The 20,034-nt window shown below is 38.5% G+C and overlaps 6 protein-coding genes across 10 annotated transcripts; 3 read left to right on the plus strand and 3 right to left on the minus strand.

Annotated features, from left to right (window-relative positions):
* Positions 1-267: 267 nt before the first annotated feature.
* LOC119989443 (microtubule-associated protein TORTIFOLIA1-like) lies at positions 268-5,845 on the plus strand. The gene is made up of 6 exons (XM_038834962.1): positions 268-984; positions 1,773-1,964; positions 2,433-2,529; positions 2,633-3,345; positions 3,436-4,311; positions 5,475-5,845. Exons 1-6 carry the CDS (start codon positions 268-270, stop codon positions 5,670-5,672), a joined length of 2,793 nt encoding a protein of 930 aa, XP_038690890.1. The 3' UTR covers positions 5,673-5,845.
* Positions 5,846-6,232: 387 nt separating this feature from the next.
* Positions 6,233-9,492, minus strand: LOC119989604 (L10-interacting MYB domain-containing protein-like). Of its 4 annotated transcripts, XM_038835230.1 has the most exons (4): positions 9,201-9,492; positions 8,756-8,849; positions 6,970-7,304; positions 6,233-6,873 (listed from the first exon to the last, which is right to left on the minus strand). In XM_038835230.1, the coding sequence occupies exons 3-4, from the start codon at positions 7,300-7,302 to the stop codon at positions 6,373-6,375; spliced, it is 834 nt and encodes a 277-aa protein (XP_038691158.1). In that variant the 5' UTR covers positions 7,303-7,304; positions 8,756-8,849; positions 9,201-9,492; the 3' UTR covers positions 6,233-6,372. The 4 variants fall into 4 exon arrangements, with proteins under 4 accessions (XP_038691158.1, XP_038691157.1, XP_038691159.1 ...); XM_038835229.1 differs by lacking the exon at positions 8,756-8,849; XM_038835231.1 differs by lacking the exon at positions 8,756-8,849 and having other exon boundaries at positions 9,153-9,492.
* A 130-nt stretch (positions 9,493-9,622) lies between these two features.
* LOC119989605 lies at positions 9,623-11,671 on the plus strand. 2 transcript variants are annotated; one of them, XM_038835234.1, is made up of 2 exons: positions 9,623-9,766; positions 10,945-11,671. In XM_038835234.1, the coding sequence occupies exon 2, from the start codon at positions 11,050-11,052 to the stop codon at positions 11,536-11,538; it is 489 nt and encodes a 162-aa protein (XP_038691162.1). In that variant the 5' UTR covers positions 9,623-9,766; positions 10,945-11,049; the 3' UTR covers positions 11,539-11,671. The 2 variants fall into 2 exon arrangements, with proteins under 2 accessions (XP_038691162.1, XP_038691163.1); XM_038835235.1 differs by having other exon boundaries at positions 9,628-9,801.
* LOC119989606 lies at positions 11,509-12,247 on the minus strand. Its single transcript, XM_038835236.1, has one exon. It carries the CDS (start codon positions 11,964-11,966, stop codon positions 11,535-11,537), a length of 432 nt encoding a protein of 143 aa, XP_038691164.1. The 5' UTR covers positions 11,967-12,247; the 3' UTR covers positions 11,509-11,534.
* A 1,231-nt stretch (positions 12,248-13,478) lies between these two features.
* Positions 13,479-15,654, plus strand: LOC119989867 (protein LHCP TRANSLOCATION DEFECT). The gene is made up of 2 exons (XM_038835606.1): positions 13,479-13,766; positions 15,216-15,654. Exons 1-2 carry the CDS (start codon positions 13,506-13,508, stop codon positions 15,471-15,473), a joined length of 519 nt encoding a protein of 172 aa, XP_038691534.1. The 5' UTR covers positions 13,479-13,505; the 3' UTR covers positions 15,474-15,654.
* On the minus strand, positions 15,629-19,722 carry LOC119989866. The gene is made up of 8 exons (XM_038835605.1): positions 19,544-19,722; positions 18,904-19,016; positions 18,152-18,230; positions 17,551-17,579; positions 16,889-16,982; positions 16,542-16,631; positions 16,256-16,442; positions 15,629-16,174 (listed from the first exon to the last, which is right to left on the minus strand). The coding sequence occupies exons 1-8, from the start codon at positions 19,688-19,690 to the stop codon at positions 16,077-16,079; spliced, it is 837 nt and encodes a 278-aa protein (XP_038691533.1). The 5' UTR covers positions 19,691-19,722; the 3' UTR covers positions 15,629-16,076.
* Positions 19,723-20,034: the final 312 nt, after the last annotated feature.

The following is a 20,034-nucleotide window of genomic DNA, read 5'->3' on the forward strand; positions in this document are numbered from 1 at the left end:
ATGTAGTTCTGGTTTTCCTTTCACATGGCTAAACCCCACATCCAATTACAAGCTTAGCTTCCACTCCTCTCTCTCTCTCTCTGCAAAACCAAAATCTCTCTTTCTTTTCTGCTGCATTGGGAGTCTCCATTTCTCTGAACTCTGATCTCACTTGTGCAAAATCAAATCTTTCTTAAAACCCAGTTGGCTTTATTGAAATTACTTTCTGGGTTTCTCATTCTCTGCAAGACACATCTCTCTGGTTAGAGTTTGTGACGAGTCGTCAAGATGAATATTCCGGCAGCGAAACCCTCGAAACCTGCAAAAGCCCCAAACCAAAACCAACACTCGTCTTCAACGCCTTCAAGATCATCGTCCTCTTCACTGACCTCTCACTTGGCAATGGTGGAGCTCAAGCAGCGAATCCTTACTTCCCTCTCAAAGCTCTCGGACCGTGACACCCAACAGATCGCCATTGCCGACCTTGAATCCATTATTCAGTCCCTCACCCCGGACGCTCTCCCAATGCTCCTAAACTGTCTCTTCGAGACCTCCCTCTCTGACCCAAAACCCTCTGTGAAGAAGGAATCTCTCCGACTGCTCTCACTCACTTGTCAATTACACGCTGATTCCGCCTTTACCCACTTGACTAAGATCATTGCCCATGTCGTCAAGAAGCTCAAGGATCCTGACACCAGCGTCAAGGATGCGTGCCGGGATGCTATTGGGTTGCTTGCGAAGCTTTACTTGAAGGGAGAGGGAGGGGATAATGGAGGTGGGTCTGTGGTGGGGTTGTTTGTGAGGCCATTGTTTGAGACAATGGGAGACCAAAACAAGGGAGTGCAATCGGGTGCAGCCATGTGCATTGCGAAGATGGTGGAGTGTGCAGTAGATCCGCCGAGGCAGGCATTTCAGAAGCTGTGCCCCAGGATCTGCAAATTATTGAACAATCAGAATTTCTTGGCAAAGGCTGCCTTATTGCCTGTTGTAGCGAGCTTGTCACAGGTTTGGTGATTGATGCTGTTGTGTTATATATGGATTTATGATCAATGCTGATTCGGTTGTCTGGTGTGTAATATACTCATCATTTGGCAGTTACAGTTTATTATGTGCTTGTTATAAAAACTTGTGATCAATACTTTGTTTTTGACCGATGAGAAATGCTGGGAAGAGAAAAAACTGTTTCCGAAGAATAATTTGATGTCCTGGAGGATTGATTTTGATTGATTTCTTTTGGGAAAGAGATGAAATCTTGAATTGTTGACGTTGATTGGGGAGAGCTACTTGATAGGTTAACTTGAAGTTCTGATTGATTTCTAGATAATGTGAGGAAACGATAGGCGGATCTGGAGCATTTAATGTGGATTGTCTCAAATTTAACGATGGCTGGAAGGTGCTACTTCTTCTGATGCTACTAAGTGATAGAACTTGAAAAGATAACTTAAATTGTTTTGATTTAAATTGTACTGGAGGATTCTCTTAAAACTTATGACTTTCTTCATTCCTCTTTGTGCCAAGATGATGGTCGTGGTAGATTCTTTCTTTTGAATCTATCCAATCCTACTTCTGATGTTATTCCTTTATCATTCTAATTTACGTTAAATGGTTTGTCATAATGTTGTGCATATGTAGTTGGTGACTACTTAGAAGTTAGAATTAATAAAGTTTGCATTCTTAATAGTTATTCTCTTAGATGCCCTGTGATATGATGATAATATTAAGTAATTTAGCTGTACCAAACTATTATCAGAAAAGAAGTAATTCATGGATTTAAAGTTGTTAACTTCTTCCAGGCGGGAGCAATTGCACCTCAAAGTATGGAAACATTGCTGCAAAGCATTCATGAATGTCTTGGAAGTGCCGATTGGGCCACACGTAAGGCAGCAGCCGATGCTTTAATTGCCTTAGCATTACATTCAAGCAAATTGGTTACAGATGGAGGAGCTTCCATACTGTCAGTGCTTGAGACTTGCCGTTTCGATAAGGTAGCCTCTCCAAGGCCTTCTTTTCCTCTGTAGTCTGCGTGATGAAGCCTGATTTTTCTGCTTAGCTTTGTTTAAATTTTAAAACTGTTTGCAAAATTTTATGATGATGAACAAGATTTGCACCCTAGCTTAGAAATATTATCATATTCCCCCTTTTGACTTGCTTAGTTTCAACTTATCTACCTGTCAATCCTAATCTAGTAGCTTCTGCTTGTCTCTTGGAAAAGGTAGTTTCCTTGATTCTCTACCAAACAATAATCATATCAGTTTGAAAAGATTTCTGGATCTGTGGACATTTTCTGTTGGAAGGTGTTGGTTTTGTTGCATATTCCTATGTTTCATGCTTTCTTTGCCAGCAACTTTTGTTAAGAAAAAATTATGCGGTTATAAGTGTATCTTCTAACATTCTAGATTCCATTTTTCTTGGACTATCTTCATCTTTTTTTGCCAATATACTTTGTTTAACAGATAAAACCTGTCAGAGAGAGCATGCAAGAAGCACTGCAAATGTGGAAGAACATTTCAGGAAACGGTGCTCCAGATGATAAGAAAGCTTCATCTCATGGTTCATGCAACTTTTATATTTTCCTTTCCGAATAGACCCATCAGATCTCCTATCCTTTATCTTAAATGTTTTAGATTTTTTTTTTTTCCCTTGAATGTTTTAGATGGTGACCTTGCTGAACAATCTGAGTCATTAGAAGATAAGGACTTGAAAATTTTGGCTGCCGATGACCGGAAAACAGAGACATCAGTGAAGGATTCATCTATTGCTACTTCTACTTCAGAATCTGCTTCTAAAGGTAAGGGTGGAAGCAGTCTCGACAAAGCAGTTGTAATATTGAAGAAGAAACCACCTGTCCTAAGTGACAAAGAACTGAACCCGGAATTTTTTCAGAAGCTTGAAAGAAGGGGTACCAGTGATTTGCCAGTAGAAGTAGTGGTTCCTCGTCGCTATCTTAATTCTTCCAAGGCAAACAACGGAGATAAATTAGAAGCAAATGACTCAAATTCAAAAGAAAGATCAAACCGTTTTGGAAACAGTTGTCCAGAAGATATTCATGGATCTTTAAACGCCAAATATCGTAACACAGATAGAGGAAATGCGAGTGTCAATTCTAAACAACGAGATTTTGATTATGTCCTACGAGATAAATGGCCAGAGGATAGGATAAATGCAAAAGATTCAAAAGCAAGGATATCTGATGATGATCGAACTGATATAAACCAACGGGAGTCATCTGGCAATCATGCAGGATTCTCCAAAACTGATGGCCAATCCGAAAGTTCTTTCGTCAACAATAAAGGAAATTGGTTGGCCATCCAGAGGCAGTTGTTGCTGCTGGAGAGACAACAAGCTCATCTCATGAACATGCTGCAGGTATGCTTAAAGTTCTAAGTAAAAAAAAAAGAGGCTTCTATGGAATATGGATAATGCAACCCTGATAAGATGCTTTTTCTGATGTTGCAGGATTTCATGGGTGGGTCTCATGACGGCATGGTAACTTTAGAAAACAGAGTCAGGGGTCTTGAGAGAATTGTTGAGGACATGGCTCGGGATTTGTCAATATCATCAGGTAGAAGGGGAAGTAATTTTGCTATGGGGTATGAAGGATCTTCTAATAGACCTCTAGGCAAGTATAATGGCTACAATGACTACTCCAATGGCAAGTATAATGGTCGTGTGCCATTTGGGGAAAGATTTACGCAATCGGATGGAATTACTTCTAGCATGAGAGGAAGAGGCCCAACTTGGAGATCTGATGTGTCCGATGCTTGGGATTTCTCAGCATGTGGTACTTCTAGAAATGGGCAGGTTGGTTCTAGGAGAACTCTGGGTGGTGGTCCTCTGGAAGGCAGATCACCTAAGTCAGAAAATGAAGGTGACCATGGTGGCAGTAGGAGAGCTTGGGATAAAGGGGCCGGACCTTTTAGGCTAGGTGAGGGGCCTTCTGCCAGAAGCGTCTGGCAAGCCTCAAAAGATGAGGCAACCTTGGAAGCAATTCGGGTTGCTGGAGAGGATGGTGGAACTTCTCGGGCAGCAAGAGTGGGTATCCCTGAGATGACTGCGGAAGCCATGGCGGATGATAATATTGGGCAAGAGAGAGACCCTATCTGGACTTCCTGGAGTAATGCTATGGATGCGCTTCAAATGGGTGATATTGATACTGCTTATGCCGAAGTTATGTCTACTGGGGATGATCTGTTGCTTGTGAAGCTTATGGATAGATCAGGCCCTGTAGTTGACCAATTGTCAAATGAGATAGCAAATGATGTCTTGCATGCTATTGGCCAGTTTCTGGTGGAGCAGAACTTGTTTGACATCTGTTTGTCTTGGATCCAACAGGTATGCGACTCGGAGTTTTGGTTTATTCTTCCAGTAGAATTGAAGTTGTTTGACACTGTCTCACATTTTGGTGTGCATATTTCCTGACTAAATAAAAAAAATAAAACGTCCCAATGATTTGTCTAGGTTTTGTGTAAACTGGAATATTGAGAAAAAATACTGGAGATTTATCAGTAAGTTCTTGTGTTGGGGATTGATAGTAGAGATTTGCCTTGATGTATCTCTTTTATAGAGTTGATTCTGGATATAAAGATGTGATACTAGTTCTTTGATCTGGTCAATAAACTAGCATCTCTGCCTGAAAAACGGAGCTGTCTACCTCATACTGTCAAATACCTTTTAAGAGCAGATAATCTGCTTGGTTTTGAAAGAATTTTTAATACCACCTGAGACATTCCAGCCTGAATGGCTTAGAGACCATAATTTCACTCCCCCTTTTGATTTAGGTTAAATTAAACTGTTTGTTAAATGTGTTCATGGTGTTCTGAGTCGAGCATTGAGCAAGCTGAACAATTGTACGTACCATTCTACAAATTTATGGTTGTAAAGTTCATCAAAATTTTCCTCCTTTGTTTCCAACAATCCTGTGCTTTTTCTGGTCTTGGAGGGGAGACGTTTTATTCCTCACAATACATAATGCCCGGGATGCCATGTCATCATCTCCTATATACTTGATGCGTATAGTGCATGATATATTATTGAGTAACTGGGGAAATTCTGGTTATTCTTCTTTTTCGTCAAAAGATGCGCTAGGTGTTGTTTTTGTGATTTTTAAGTAAGATCTGCACTTTAGTAGTGGCTCTGTTAGTGGTGGGATATTGTTCAATTAGTGTAGCTCTGGGGGCTGTAATCTATTAGTGTTTACTATATGAAGACGACCTTTTCTTAATGCATAATGTTGGATCCTTTGTGATTCTGATCACGCGAACAATATAAAACAAATTTTTAATGAGACGGGTTTTCAGTGTCAGCTTATCTTCATTCTTCGTTGGTGTTCCCTTAAAGTTGGAGAATTGTTGTGGTTTATTTTTCCTGTCCGGTTTGGATTTCATTTGTTTTGCTGTATTCTGCGTTATTTTTGTTCGCTTGTGTGGCTAGTCCGATGGAAATTATAAATTGATCAGAGTTCTCAGATTGGTTTATTTTTGCATTGTTCTCTTCAGTTGGTGGAAGTAGTGATGGAAAATGGACCAGATGTCTTGGACATTCCCATGGAACTGAAGAAGGAGATTTTGGTGAACCTGCATGAAGCTTACTCAGAAATGGAACCACCCGAGGACTGGGAAGGTGCGACACCGGACCAACTTTTGTTGCAGCTGGCAACGGCCTGGGAAATTGAATTGCAACGGTTTGAGAAGTAGTCAGCTAGCTATGGTCTTATTGGTGTTAAGTCTCTATTGTTCTGTTTTCCAAAATGTTTTGATTTGAGTGATTTTGTCAATACATCTTGTATTCAACAGAAATTAATGCAAGTTGAGGAATGCATAATATAATAGTAGCAATTGAATGAAGTTGGAATTGGTTTGGCCTTAAATGTGGACTTCAACTTCCCTGTTTTCCTGCACCATGAAGTGTTGTTTCCTAAGTTGTGATCCATTTGGATATTGAAGAGCTTCTTAGGGTTCACTTCTTCCTCATCAATTTGGATATTTGAATGTGGTAACTCTTTGCAATGTCGGAGATCGTAGGTTCAACTAGCGTTATCTTTTTACATGCGCTTCAGTCCAGTCTAAATTGTTGTCATGGATGGAGCATGCTTTTTGTTAGGGTGGAGCATGTTGGGTTGGTGGTCCGAATTTATAGCTCACCTAATTGTCTGGTAGGCATGTTAAGCTTGAGAATTCTCGGTTATCAAAAAAAAAAGCGTAGAATATGCTTCTACTAATGAATACCAATAGGAATATAAACATACGCCACATGATTATTCTACAAACATTATCAATAACCAATGTCATATATAAGTAAATAAGTCAATCAACAAGTATGTTCTTACACTACAAGTTGTCAAGGAAAGAAAAAAGAGAAGAAGAAGAAGATAGAGGAGTCACATCTATAGTTCCCTTAATTCTTCATTCGACTCTCAAAGCCCTCTAGCCAAGACTTCCTTAAGTTCATAGTTTTTACCATGAATGCCTTTGCTTGCTTCTCATTCTCCACCAAGAAGTCAAATGCACTACCAAGCACATCGTCGCTAAACCCCTCGCACTTCATCACTTCCTCAAAAAGTTTCTTAACATCAACAAATTGATTTTCACTAATTACCTTGAGAGCCTTTGCCATCTTCCCTATTTGCTTTGACAACTCTTTGATTTGATCGTCCTCGGAGATGGAAGAGTGATTCCTCTTGCGAGGAGTTGCTTGGATTGATGGAGCCGCTTGGATTGATGGTGCACTTGAAGATTCTTCCTCTACATGCACAGAGTCGACTTTATTATCATCCATGTCAATGTCACCAACAGATTTAGCAAAACATCCTGGTGTGAAGTCCTTGCCAACAACTAACGCCATCTCATCATACATTTCGATTTTCTTGTTAAGGAACTTTTCATAGCTTGGATGTGCCTGTTTCCAAAAGAGAAATATAAGACTAATTAAATATGATATGGAATTCAAGGATAAAATCATAGAATGAATCAATGAAGATGAAGAGAATCAGACCGAGACTTCCTCATCAAATTCATCTTTTCCCGCAATAATAATCCTTGAGTTAGCATCCCAACTGAACCCAGCCTTTTCTTTCAAGGTTGCTATGGTTGTCCATGTTTTCTTCACTGTCTTGAGACGATTCTCAACATGGTCAGGCACACAGTCCACACGAAATTTCTCAGAAATTGCTTTTGCCGCTTTCTCCAGCGATCCATGTTTGAACCTACTTGAAGGTTTGTTTCCTTTGCTTGCTTCCTCTGCAAGAACTTTGAGCATCAACCGTTCCATTGGACTACTCCATCGGAATTGTTTCCCCTTGCATTCTTTTTGCTTCGTTTTCTCCATTTCTGCAATTTATAGACAATAAAAGGTGCGATCAACATAATTTTTGTACCCATTAAATCCATCATCCATAACAGTCGGACAAATAAGCCAAAACAGTATGACCCTGGTAAACAGACGCATTGCATGTCAATAACAATTGACAAATCATCAATCCCACACAATATACAAAACATGCCTACAGAGCTCCAGGACTGCTTTTAATACAATTTCAAAGCATCGGTGGATGGTGTCAACAGATCTGTAACCTGACATCATCTCCGATGACAGATAAAAATATAAGCAGTTGTTCACTAATGGGCATGTCTTGCATCGCATATACTAGTTTTTGCCTTCTAAGAAAATCATACAATGAGAAAAAAGCATCAGGTGTCATACGTATATGATTGACACAATGAGTCTCGCTCCCAATAAAAAATATTCATTTATCTTTCCCTCTCATAATCTCTATCAACATGTGGCTCTCTAGGTGTGGAATTCCTATCCTAATTTTCTAAGAACTACAAGTCCCACGGCCATCATGAAACAGCTGAACCCGCGATTGAAGTGCAAACCTAATTATCATCCATCTACAGAAGAGGTAATATATAGTTAAAACTACTAAAAAAAGAGTACACACATAGAAATATATATATATATATATATATATATATATATATAGAGAGAGAGAGAGAGAGAGAGAGAGAGAGAAGTATCAAACTTGAAATTCAGTAGGATGTGTAGTATAAGGCAGACTGATTTATTTCCTGGTCTATTATAATAGTCAATGCCCCCCAAGTAACTCCCCACACTCTCCCCCCGTATGTCTCATGGCTTAAAAACAATTGCGATTTGGACTCCCAAACGCAGAAAACAGTTTGAGGACATGTAGTCTACAACAGCCACTCTCAATAACCCATGGAATGATCAGAAATTGGGAAATCGGAGATAATTTCCACACAGCAACAATCGCAGATAGTCTGTACTATCTTCTGGAGGTACCACCTCGGTGGATTTAATTCAAAAAAAAAATCACTCTCTTTTGCATTAAAACAAAGAGTTGAAACCCGCAATCTTTGAAAATTGAAAAAACCAACATATTAATATCTGCAATAATTTCAAATGCACCGCGTTGATACCCTAAACATGACGAAGTCCAAATAAATAGCCGACAGTAACTTCAAGCATAGTAGTATTACTGCAAGCTGCCACTTTGTTAAGTTGTTATACATACTCGAGCACTAAGATACCAACACCATAACAGCAACCATCAATAAAAGGAAAAGATCACTGTTCCAAGCAGAAGGAAGTTCCAAGCAGAAGGAAGACAGAGAAGGCCACAAGTGAGTCAAGAAATCAAGTCTAAGAGCACAACAAAAGAAGGATTTTCAGAGTTGATCAACCAACTAGAGAAGGGTACATAAAGGCACAGAACATGGCCAATGCTTAGTAACTAAAAAAAATTCAAAGTTAATACCTTAAATGGGTTATTGATTATTGAGATTCACTGTTAAATGGCTGCAGCAAGAATCAGAAATGAAACCCAGAGAGTAGCTTTTGATGATAACAGCCTATCAGAAAATGTTTTATCAGCTAAGTCAGTATACAGAAACTAGTTTCAGTTTCACTACATAGGAAGCTTTATCTCACAAAATAGATCCTACAACACATATTAGTGGATTCTGTGCATCAACAAACAGTTCTCTGCTAAGAGATGGAATTTTGGAGAAACCCCACAGAAACTGGAAAGCATTCACTATTAAGCAAACTGAATTGAAACACTATCATAGAAAACACCAAATCAAGTCCACAAACCAAAGTCAAACACACCCAAATCAAAATTTGCACAAATTCATTCCAAAAATTAAAATTACCAGCCCAAGAAGCAAATCTGTGGACCGGTAAAAGAAAAAAGTAGCGACCTTTTGCACGCTTGGTGGAGATGGTGGTCTTTGGTCAGACCTGTAGCAGAGATGAAGCTGTTGGTGACGGGGTTCTTGGCTCAGACCATCGCGAGAGGAAAATGGTTTCCGCTAAAGTCATTTTTCTATTGAAACCTAATTTCCCGTTGACTCATTTTCCTTCCATTATTTTTTTTTCTTCAGCAAATAAAAGAAAATGAAAGAAATTCAATTTCCCATGTATACCAATACCAGTATACGTTTCGAAGGAAAAAATGAACAGCAGCTTGTGTATAAAACGGTGCGTTTGGATTGCGGCATATGTGAAGAGGAACGAAAGAGAGGTTCACAGCACCATTATTGGCCAACGTTGACTGGTCTGCCACGACCCACGCAAAAAGGAAGACAACACCACACTTTCGTAAAAAGTAAGATTTCATTGCATGCTAACCCAAATATTAGATATGCTCTTGAAGGTGACATTAGCGAGCATGTGACCATTTATTACCTTCTCAGGATCTTTGAAAAATTTGTGGGTTTCGTTCTATTTTCTATTTTCGGATGAGTGGCGAGTCTGCTGCTTGTGGGTATATTTCGAATCTCACTGTCACTCTGTGTATCAGTTATGATCTCCTTCCCCTTTTCGAGGTTTTGATGATTTGTTGGGTAGTTGGGTCTCTTTCTGTGTGATTTAAGGCAATCCAGGAGATTTGGTTTGAATATTATGGAAATGGCCCCAATTGATGTCTATCTGATCCTTTTAAGTGCATTGAACTTGTGACCTTGACGTTCTTGGTCATATTGATTTAGAATTTTATTGATAATTTCTTATGGGAGTTTATGGCTTTAATATGCTGAAATTGGGTTTCTTTCTGTTTAATTTAATGCAATCCAGGAGATTTGGTTTGGTGTCCATCTGATTCTTTTAAGTGCGTTGGACTTGTGAGCTTGATGTTCTTTTGGTCCTATTGATTTAGGACTTTCTACTATTTTATTGATGATTTGTGATGGGAGTTTATGGCTTTAATATACTGAAATCTAATATCTTCCCCTTTCTTGAGACCATCCGGTTCCATTAATATTGCTGCTAAGTAATTGCAATGCTTCATGATCCATTTTGCTAGCATTTTTGGATATGGATGGAGACTGGATGGTACCAATTACGTTATTTGCATTTATTTGGTGATGCATTCCGAGCAACATTTGTGTCTGCCAACGTCCCTCTTTGTGTGGTGCTGTTCTTCAACTTTTTATTTTACCAATTATAAACATTGCTCTGAACTCTTCTGCATCCATGTTTCCCTCTTTCCGGTACTTCTGGCATTGTTCAATTTCATGGATTTACCACTCTTGTTAAGAAGGTTCTTTAAGCTTCGTACTTCAATATGCTGTGTTTGTTCCTTTTATTCTTGTGAGGCAATCTCTTGTTAACACTAAACTCTAAAGAATTTCAATTTTTTCCTTTCATTTCCTAATTCCTGAGTTAATGCCAAAAATATCACAAGCTTGAAAGTTCTAAAAAAAGTATTGACCTGCACTGTGGTCTAGTGTTAAGAGTTGTTTTGATGAATCTGCTAGTTGTAGGTTTGATTGCACCATCCAAGAAAAGAATTTCAGGCATTCTCTGATGAAAATGCTTTTGTTTCTGTTGAAAGTTTTTTGCAAAGAGAGTGCTGACTCCTGTATGAAGAACATGAGCTACATTTAAACACACTGCAGTATTCATTTCACATATCAATACACTGATTAGTGCTGTTGGTTACAGGTTTTCAAACTTATTGATTGAGAAACTTCCTTGATAAGCTTTTAAGGGAAAAGAAATTCATCAGAAAATAGCTGCTTAGAATTCTGTTTGGGACTACAGAGAAACATGGTTCAAAAACTAGATGCTATTAAGGGCGGTGGAGGATCCATCAGGGTTGGAACAACAGGGACTATCAGTGCTTTGATGACAAGGGAAATGGAATCTATTAAATCGACATCACGAACGTCTGCAGCATGTTGTGCCGATAAAGCTCAAAAAATTCCTGTTTCTGTTGCCTGTGTTGCTTCTAATCCTAAACGTCTACAAATGAGAAAGTCCTTAGATGAAGCAAGCAGCAGCATTAGACGTCGAAGTGCAGATTTTACTGGGAAAACGGAAAGCCTCCCTAAAAGTACGCATCATGTCCCGATGCTTGGCTCGGATAATCTCTCTCTAGATAGAACTCCTAGAAGGGAGAAAACTGACAAGAAATTATCTAACATTGTTGAAATTGTGGACATAAAATGTGGGCACGCGGATAGAGCATGGGCTACCCCTATAACACATCGACTCAAGAAGCTAGGCTTTTCAAAGCTATCTGAAAGCATTGTTTAGACTTTTAACTTCTTCATATCGGAGTTCAGATTCTTGTAATTGAACCCTGAAATCCCAGTTTTCCTATTATTGTCTGAAACTTCAACCATTGAACACATTGTTGGTATAAACCAGCTACTTTCTCGCTTTTTCTTTTTTTGTGCTGTCATTACAGATCCAAATGTGGTTCTGGATTGCTTACTTGAGGAATCCATATCTCCCACATCAGACTGAGACCTCTGCACGCTATTTCGGCTGTGTGATTCTAGCCGGCTAAAATACTCAATCTCTTGCATCATGAGAGATCCAATGGTGCCTATCTCCACAGGATTTTCTGCTGTCATATCGTGTGAGACTCTTGTGGCGAGGGTGTTGGATTTATACACATCTTGCTTGGTTGAAGTGAAAGGAGGTTGTGGATGAAGATAGATGGTTTTAGGTTTTGTCATAGTGTGGAAGTTGCACTGCGCTTGTGACCATTGGTGGTGCCCCCTTATACTACCTATGTTCTTTACTTACTCCATATCATTTATCTAGAGTTAATGAAATTAGTTTGCCATTGTTGGAGGATTGGGTGGTGAGACAGTCATTGTATTCATGTGGTTGGAGTTAAAACCATTCAAGTTTCTAACCATTGCATTTTCTTGCCTCCTATGTCCCATTGCTTGGGCTTTACTCACATATGTTGATGATTTATGAATAGTACATGCTGTTTTTTTGGTAACGCGAAATCCACCCAACTATCCATCGGACAATTGGCTTGTAAACTCCAAGTCACAATCTTCCACTTGCGTTAAGAGTTATCGCAGTCAAGTTCACCATCTCAGTCAACGACTTGTTGTTGGATAGTACATGCTGTTAAAGCTAACATCATATCTATCTTATTAGAAGCAGATGGTGATGTGAGGCTCAAAAGGGAATGATGACTCTGTATTACAGCCATGGTCTTTCTTAGCAACTGATGGTGATGTGAGGCTCAGAAGGGAATGATGACTCTTTATCATAGCTATGGCCATTCTTAGCAACTAGTTATTATCTTTCCATGTCTTCAATGGCAAGGGACCAAAAAAGAGGGTGGTAGAGAACTGAATGCTTTTCAGGTACAGTTGTGTGATTTGCTTTGCACTTGCTCTATCTAGTTCTGATGTTTAATTTTTGTCATGAGAAAGCTGTGGAGTTGAAATTCTTGTGAAAATTGTGAACCCATTAAAGTTTATGGTGGTTCTTGGTCCATTTGCCAAGCAAATGAAAGTAGATGGAACAAAGGAACTTTATCTGATTGAGTGTGCAAGCAAGAAGTACATTCATCAAAAAATGTACTCAAAACTAGTGTTCTTTCTACTCCCTTTTGCCTTGCAAAGAAACAATGACTTTGATCATTATTGCCAATGAGTATTGATGTGGATTGATGGACAAACTCCATGTATTCAATTCTTGCTGTTGAGCAACAATTTTCTTTTTAAAAAGAACAAAATCATGAATCGTTATGAATATGTTTTGATCGGGTTTATGAGTCGAATCATATATTTTTTATTCTAAAAATTGTTACAGCGGGATCTGTTGTAAGATGTAGGCAGAATTTATCCCATTAAATTTGTGATCTTTAATTGTACCCTTGTGACTGGGTCACGTTAATTTAGATTAACTTTTATATAAGAATTTGATTAGGGTAATCGAAAAATGATATTGGATTGCAGCTAATCAAGCTGAAACATGAACTGGGTCTCTACTATGGCTGTGAGCCCATAATCCACAACTGGGCCTTCATTGTGAACTGAGTAGTGAGTACACTAACCTCAACTGGGCCTTGGTGGGGCCGAGACCCATAAGCATCTGATCTAACAAGATGTCAATACATGAACGGGGAGGATCCACTCTTTTTCCAAATACAGTGAAAACGAATGCACACTATTACAATCTCTCTTGCTTTACACAATCACAATTGTGATAGATACTGAAGTGATAAAGAATCAGAACCATTAACGGTAATGGCTTCAATACCGTGTACCACTTACCTAGTATTCCATTCAAACCCTCACAATTTTTCTCCATCTTTGCCTAAATTCAGTTCTAAGTTTCTGGGTATCCGGAATAATCTCAAATGCGTCGGACCCTCCAGGCTTGGACCCTCTAATGGTTCCAGAGTAACTTGCTGGTTCAAGTTTGGCAAGAATGGTGTTGATGCTGAAGGTGCTGGCATCTATGGGAGCCAATCCCGTGATGATTTTAATAGAGATGATGTTGAACAGGTCTCTCTCTCTCTCTCATGCAGATTTTGTTTGTTTGTATTGTGAATGTGTTTAATAATGTTCATGCTTATCTGTATTTGTAATAAAGGTATGGGGTTGTCTTTAAATTGCTGGTTTGATCAATAATGTTATGATATCCTCAGACCGAGTTGGGCTGCCGTGGAAATTTAGTTGTGAATATTTTAAAGTAATCTATGGAAGTTGGGTTTGTAGAAAAATTGGGTCTTTTAGTTCAGTTTAATAATTTGGGTTCACTTTTGTTCCTTCTTTTTGGGGTGGGAGGGTGTTTGGATGGAGAGAATGTTTATGTATATGATTCATGGAAAGTTTTTAGCCGTGCATTTGGTGGCTTATGTTACTAGAAGTTTTCTCCCTAGATAGGAATCCAATTGAACCAAAATACGTTCTCACGGTATCATTTGCTTAAAGTCTTTGAGACTTTGACATTGTAAATTAATACATGATTTTGATTCATTAAGAAATGGTTACGGTGCTCTGTTATTGCGCTGCGTTTATAGCTCTCCATTCAATGTGAACCTGTGCTAAACCCAGAGCTAGAGTGGATAATGCTTAAGAAGTAGCAATGCCCCTGGTTGTCACTCTGCTGCTCGTTAAAGCAAGAAATTGTTGGCTTAAAAAAGAAATGAAAGTTGAAGCAAAACATCGTGTCTTTCCCATAAAATCATGTGCATCAGCTGATCCTCACTTTAGATGTTCCGGTGAAGTTGTTGTAAACCCTTAGTGACTTTGCATAGCCTGCACGTTGCAAGGATATACTGTCAGATTTAAGTTGTTGTAAACCCTTAGTGACTTTGCATAGCCTGCACGTTGCAAGGATATACTGTCAGATTTTAACGGCATTTGGTGACATGTTTTTTCTTAACAACCTATCTTGATAAATTCCATATGACATCATCATTGCTGCATCACAATGGCTGCTTCAGTTCATCTTGTCCCAACTATCCGGTGACTGCAATTGCTGAGGGCCATTAGAATTTAGAACCTTTAGCTGAGTGAGGTGCATGTTTGAAGGAGGAGGATTGAGAAGTTCACTTCTGAAAATAAAGATCCCATGTTTATGTATTGTATTCGTTGCGCATCAATGTCAACTAGTTGAAAACCTCGACTATCATATTGCATATGACTTGATTGTCTTTTTATATTCTACCTGTTTGGAGTCTTTGGACGCTTTTCTTTTGGTGAGTAAGATTCTCTTTCCTCAGAATCATGTCATAGTTGTGGCATATGTTCTTTCTCTAAATTCATTCATTGTAATGACTAACAAGTAAATAGTTCCCAAAAATGTCGGAAATTCTTGTAAATAAGAATGAATGGTTTGAATCTCTTTTTTCAGACAAATGAAAAAAAAAATCTATCATCTATTTAGTTATGTGAGAAGAAGTGGTTGTCTTGAGTCTTGACTGAGAAAAACCTACTTTGCTTTTGCAGTACTTTAACTACATGGGGATGCTTGCAGTGGAAGGTACGTATGACAAGATGGAGGCTCTGCTAAGAGAGAACATCCACCCCGTCGACATATTACTGATGTTGGCTTCTCAGGAAGGTGACAAGCCCAAAATTGAAGAGCTATTAAGAGCCGGAGCAAGCTACACTATCAAGGATGCAGATGGACGGACCGCACTAGACAGAGCTGCCAATGAAGATATCAAGGACCTCATACTTGGGTTTTCAGTTCAGAAGGCATGATCAAGACAAACATCTCACAAAGAATCACTTTGCGTTTATTGTCGAATTTTATGGATATTCTTCCCCTGCATATTATGTGATGTATTGACATTAGTGTCGCGAGAAAAGAACTTCAGTTGTTATTTGTCCAGTGATGTTACAGAGCTTGTTGAAGGTAGTGGAAGCCTCCCTTTTTCACATACGTACAACTCACTGAAATGGTTCTTACAAAAAATTTTGATTATAGAGAATGAATCAAGAACAAAACTTTGGGAATTCCCAGAATTTAGGTTCCCCGCATGCAAAAAAAAAAATCAGAAGAGACTATTTTTGAGGCATCCACCAGAGAGCAAATCAAAAAATGAATCCTCTTTGCCACCAATCTTCTTCAGCTCCCTTGAGGTTAATATTTGTTACATTTGATGTTGAGGGTGCAGGTGTTTTGACAGAGATGAATGCCACTTTGTTCACGGCAGACTTCTGATTCAAAGAGAATGAACTTTGAGAATAGCTAAAGGGTGCAAGCAAGGGACCTTCATTAGGAACTTTGTTGTGTTGAGTTCTGGCAGCATCTGCATTGTCTCGCATTTCCTCACCATCTTAAACTTGTGGAATTTTAACGTTCTAATTGGAAGGGCTTGCCAAAAGATTGATTTCATCTTCCTTAACAAGATCGGGACCTTTACCAGCATCGTCCACCACCACCAAACCAAGATCGTCGCCTGAAACAAAGTTGTCCATTGGAATAAGCATAGTTCAGTATGTGTATACTATTAGCAAGAGAATTCTGCAAAGTAGTTTACCTCCAAGAAACGACTCAATACTCCGATATTTTACAGCTGATGTTCTGCTCAAATCGTTTCCATGATCTGCTACTTGCATTTCGTGGTCGCTCTTGAGCATTCTCTCGACCAACACAAACTTATCTGTCTTCCATACACACTCTAGTGTGGGAAATTCCACATTAGTAGGGTAGTATTCTCTAAATACCTGCATCAATTAAAGGACCCAGTTATCACCATAAGGGTATGGACAAAATATTTGCTTGAACAAAGAGAAAATTTGAAATTATAGATGGATGAGAACAACCTCGACTCCTTCCTCAGCAATTTTTACAGATTGTTTCTTCTGGGAGAGAGAAGAGACCGTGTTGAATACCAAAACAACATCGTGTAACATCTGTAGCAGAAAACAGCAAATGTGAGTTAAAAAAAAAAAAGAGAGGCAAATAGCAAATGCATGTGAAACATAAATAGATTATTGATTTTAAGGTGTTAATTTTTTAATTAAATTATCCATATCCATGTCAACCATTATACATCTATTTTCTCATCCCTTCCACAAAACATAAATGCTATGATCTTATATGAGAAACTAAATGGTAACTCTTTAAGCTTTTTAACTCGAGTGGTTCTATAGGAAGAGATGGTACTTACTTGCTGAACCAAAACTCGAAGGCGTGCAAGCAGTGCCAAAACCATCAGAGAAAATCCCATAAAGAAAGAACGGGCAAGCAAAATAGATATCTCACCGTGGAATAGTCAAGAGTGAACAAACACATAACAAAACATCCACATTTAATACCCATGTATCCCATCTAAAAGGGTGTAGCCATGCATGCAGCCTTGTCAATTGCTTTATAACAGTGCCACGTGAGATAATAAAAAGTATGTATCTGAACAGCCAGGAAAGCTAAAGGTAATACTAAAATGATCAAGGTCTTCAACTTCAAGTGCGATAGTGAGCTTAGCGTATTTCTTATTTATAGAAATAGTTTCAGTTGGTTCCACAACCAAGGGTGAGGACTGATACTGCATTTAACACAGACACAGGAAAACTTGAGACATTAGGATAGAAGAATCAATTATTTACTTCTTACTTGATCCAATGCCTTAGTTTCTGACCAAATAAGAAGATTTCCATGAATTTACCAGCAACTCCCTTGGGAGAAAAAGGATGGGAAAGGAGCTGTATGTACTTGTTGATCTCTTTGAATAAAATTCTTGGCATACCGGCGAAAGGAAAATAATTCACTGTTCACATGAAGACGATAAAAATAGTCATGTGTAGCTACCAAAACTAGAGAAAAAAAGGATATGTTGCTGCCCTCAACATTGGCTCAACCATCTGCAACAGAAATAGAGAGAAATTACCATACCGGATCTCAAAAAGAGGGAAAAACAAATTATGTCAGAGTAGAATGCCCTAGTAATTTCAAGGTTAAGGCCAAAAAATTAACTACAAAATAAAACCATTTCACAGACATATTACAAACGTGCACACATATACAAAATATATTTAGTGAGCTATATTACACTAGTATAAAAGTAACCAATGAAAACCCTGAGTAGATGTGACTAAACAGTCCTGATGGGAGGGCCACATATGATATGAATAGTGACATGCTCTTTCCCATAGCATCAACACCTCAATACCTCGAAGATAAAGCATGCAATGAGAGTTCAAACTAGTCCATTTAATACGACTAAGATGAAGAGGATTTTACAAAGCCAATTAAAAAACTCAAAAAAAAAGAGGAGAACTTCTATGGTTTTTAATCTGTGACGTCTGTGTTGCAAGGAGAACCTTTTCAAAGCCCTGCCCTTTTTCACGAAGTTAATAAAAATAAGAAAAGAAAAAGAACTTGGGAAGCCAACATGCATACTAAGGAAAAACAGTTATCTGATGCATATCTATACCTCTGACAGAAGGCGTGCAGCTCCTAGAAGTCGTTCCATAAAATTGTGTTTTCCACCGTCACATTTTCTCCTCTTCAAACTGCAGAATACATTAGTGACCACGTTTCAAAATGTGCATATCTATGAAAAAAGAGAGACCTAAATGCATAAACCAGCAACAAATTAATACTACAGTGAATTTAGCTTCTTCCAAAAAAGAAAAGTATTTTCTGTAAATTGAAGAGATAAACATGCAAGCAGAAGATGCAATGGCCTCAAAAGATTGAAAGGGAGAAAATTTGTGTTTGCCTGTCTATAAAGATTATGGGGTCATACAAATGAATGCATATATTTATGCCCATGTGCACACACATGGCAATCACATCTTTGACAGGAGATTGAAGAAACAGAAAGAAATTTGCTAAAAAGATCACCCAGATTATGTAGTCTGATTCTGATAAACAGAAGCTCTTCGCAGTTTGCAGAGAGCTCTAAGATAGGCTTGGAACATTTGGCCAAGGCGAAATTGCATCCTAAGTCCAAAAACCAAATTTTAAGGATAAGTGTAATATGGGTCATTAGTTGTTTATGTCACTTATAAAAATATTTATCACTTTTCCCTTCTTTGAAATAAACAACTCCCATGCACAACTACTCAATGAGGAGAATTTTCACTAATCCATCAATACCATGTGCTTCAAATTCAGCCGTCTTGGAATTTCAAGGTATCAATTAATCTATCATAAATCACATATATATGGAAAAAGGAATACCTTTCCAAAAGACGCACCTTTTGTTTAGGTTTCTTTCCAGTGATAACCTGAAAGTAGGAACACAAAATCTCCTCCAATTTAACCGATTGCAGCAGTCTCAAATCCCTCCTCACCTAGCACAACAAACAAGGATCCCGAGAAGAGAATGAACACAATTATACAATTATAACATATAACAATGATCTAGCTTTAGCTGACAAGCTGCACTAATATATAGGCAGAATCTATTGACAAATACTGAACTAGTTATTATTAATTGTACATATAAACCATCACCAAATTCAACAACTAAAGTGGAAACAAAAGGTACATAAAACCAGATGCTCAGCTGAAGAAAGGACAAATACTAGTGCATAAAGCAAGGAATTGCACAGAAAATTTTTATTTTCTTTCTTTTTTTCTCAAACTTCTCAGCTACTAATTCTCTTCAAATATCAAAGACTCAAAATTTACTGGAAAATATCAATACCCAGATGGACAATTGATGTGGGCACCTCTGTGTCCGAACAGAAGCAACAACATCCAGATTGACTTCCAAATTGTCCTCTCCTTATCCTCCTCAATCTACTAGACACCAAACAGAGTTTTAAAAATCTAACAAAGAACAAAACCCATAAAAAAAAAAAAAAAAAAAAAAAACCTTTAGGAGGTACTGGAAGTAGGAGCTTCTTCTGTGCTGGTTCTTGTTTTTGTAAACAATTCTTTCAAAAATGGCACACTCTGTTCGAAGCTGGACCGATAAGGACCGAAATTTCTCCTCCAGATTTTCAGCTTTGAATATATCCATTGATTAGCGTCTCTTTTTAATAATCTATTGGTTCAAATCCTCGAACAAAAGCGAATTGCGCTAGTTGCGATTGGGCGGGTTTTGTTAGGGTTCAAGGAAGGAAAGAGAAAATGGGCCTTGATAATGGACCAACCAACTACAGCCCCAAAGGCCCAACGAGGTTTTTGGATTCATTCTAATCCAGGCCACTAAATCCGAGCGCACAGATTTTTTTCAGCTGATGACATGATAAGTTAGGTTAAACCTTAGTCCATGATCACAAGGGTATTGCTTCGAATTGGAATCAAGGGCGGAACTGGGGGGGGACTGCACTGGGCTACAGCCCAGTGCAGATTTTTTTTAAA

Source organism: Tripterygium wilfordii, chromosome 21, assembly GCF_013401445.1.
Source record: "Tripterygium wilfordii isolate XIE 37 chromosome 21, ASM1340144v1, whole genome shotgun sequence".
In the NCBI taxonomy this organism is placed as follows: domain Eukaryota; kingdom Viridiplantae; phylum Streptophyta; class Magnoliopsida; order Celastrales; family Celastraceae; genus Tripterygium; species Tripterygium wilfordii.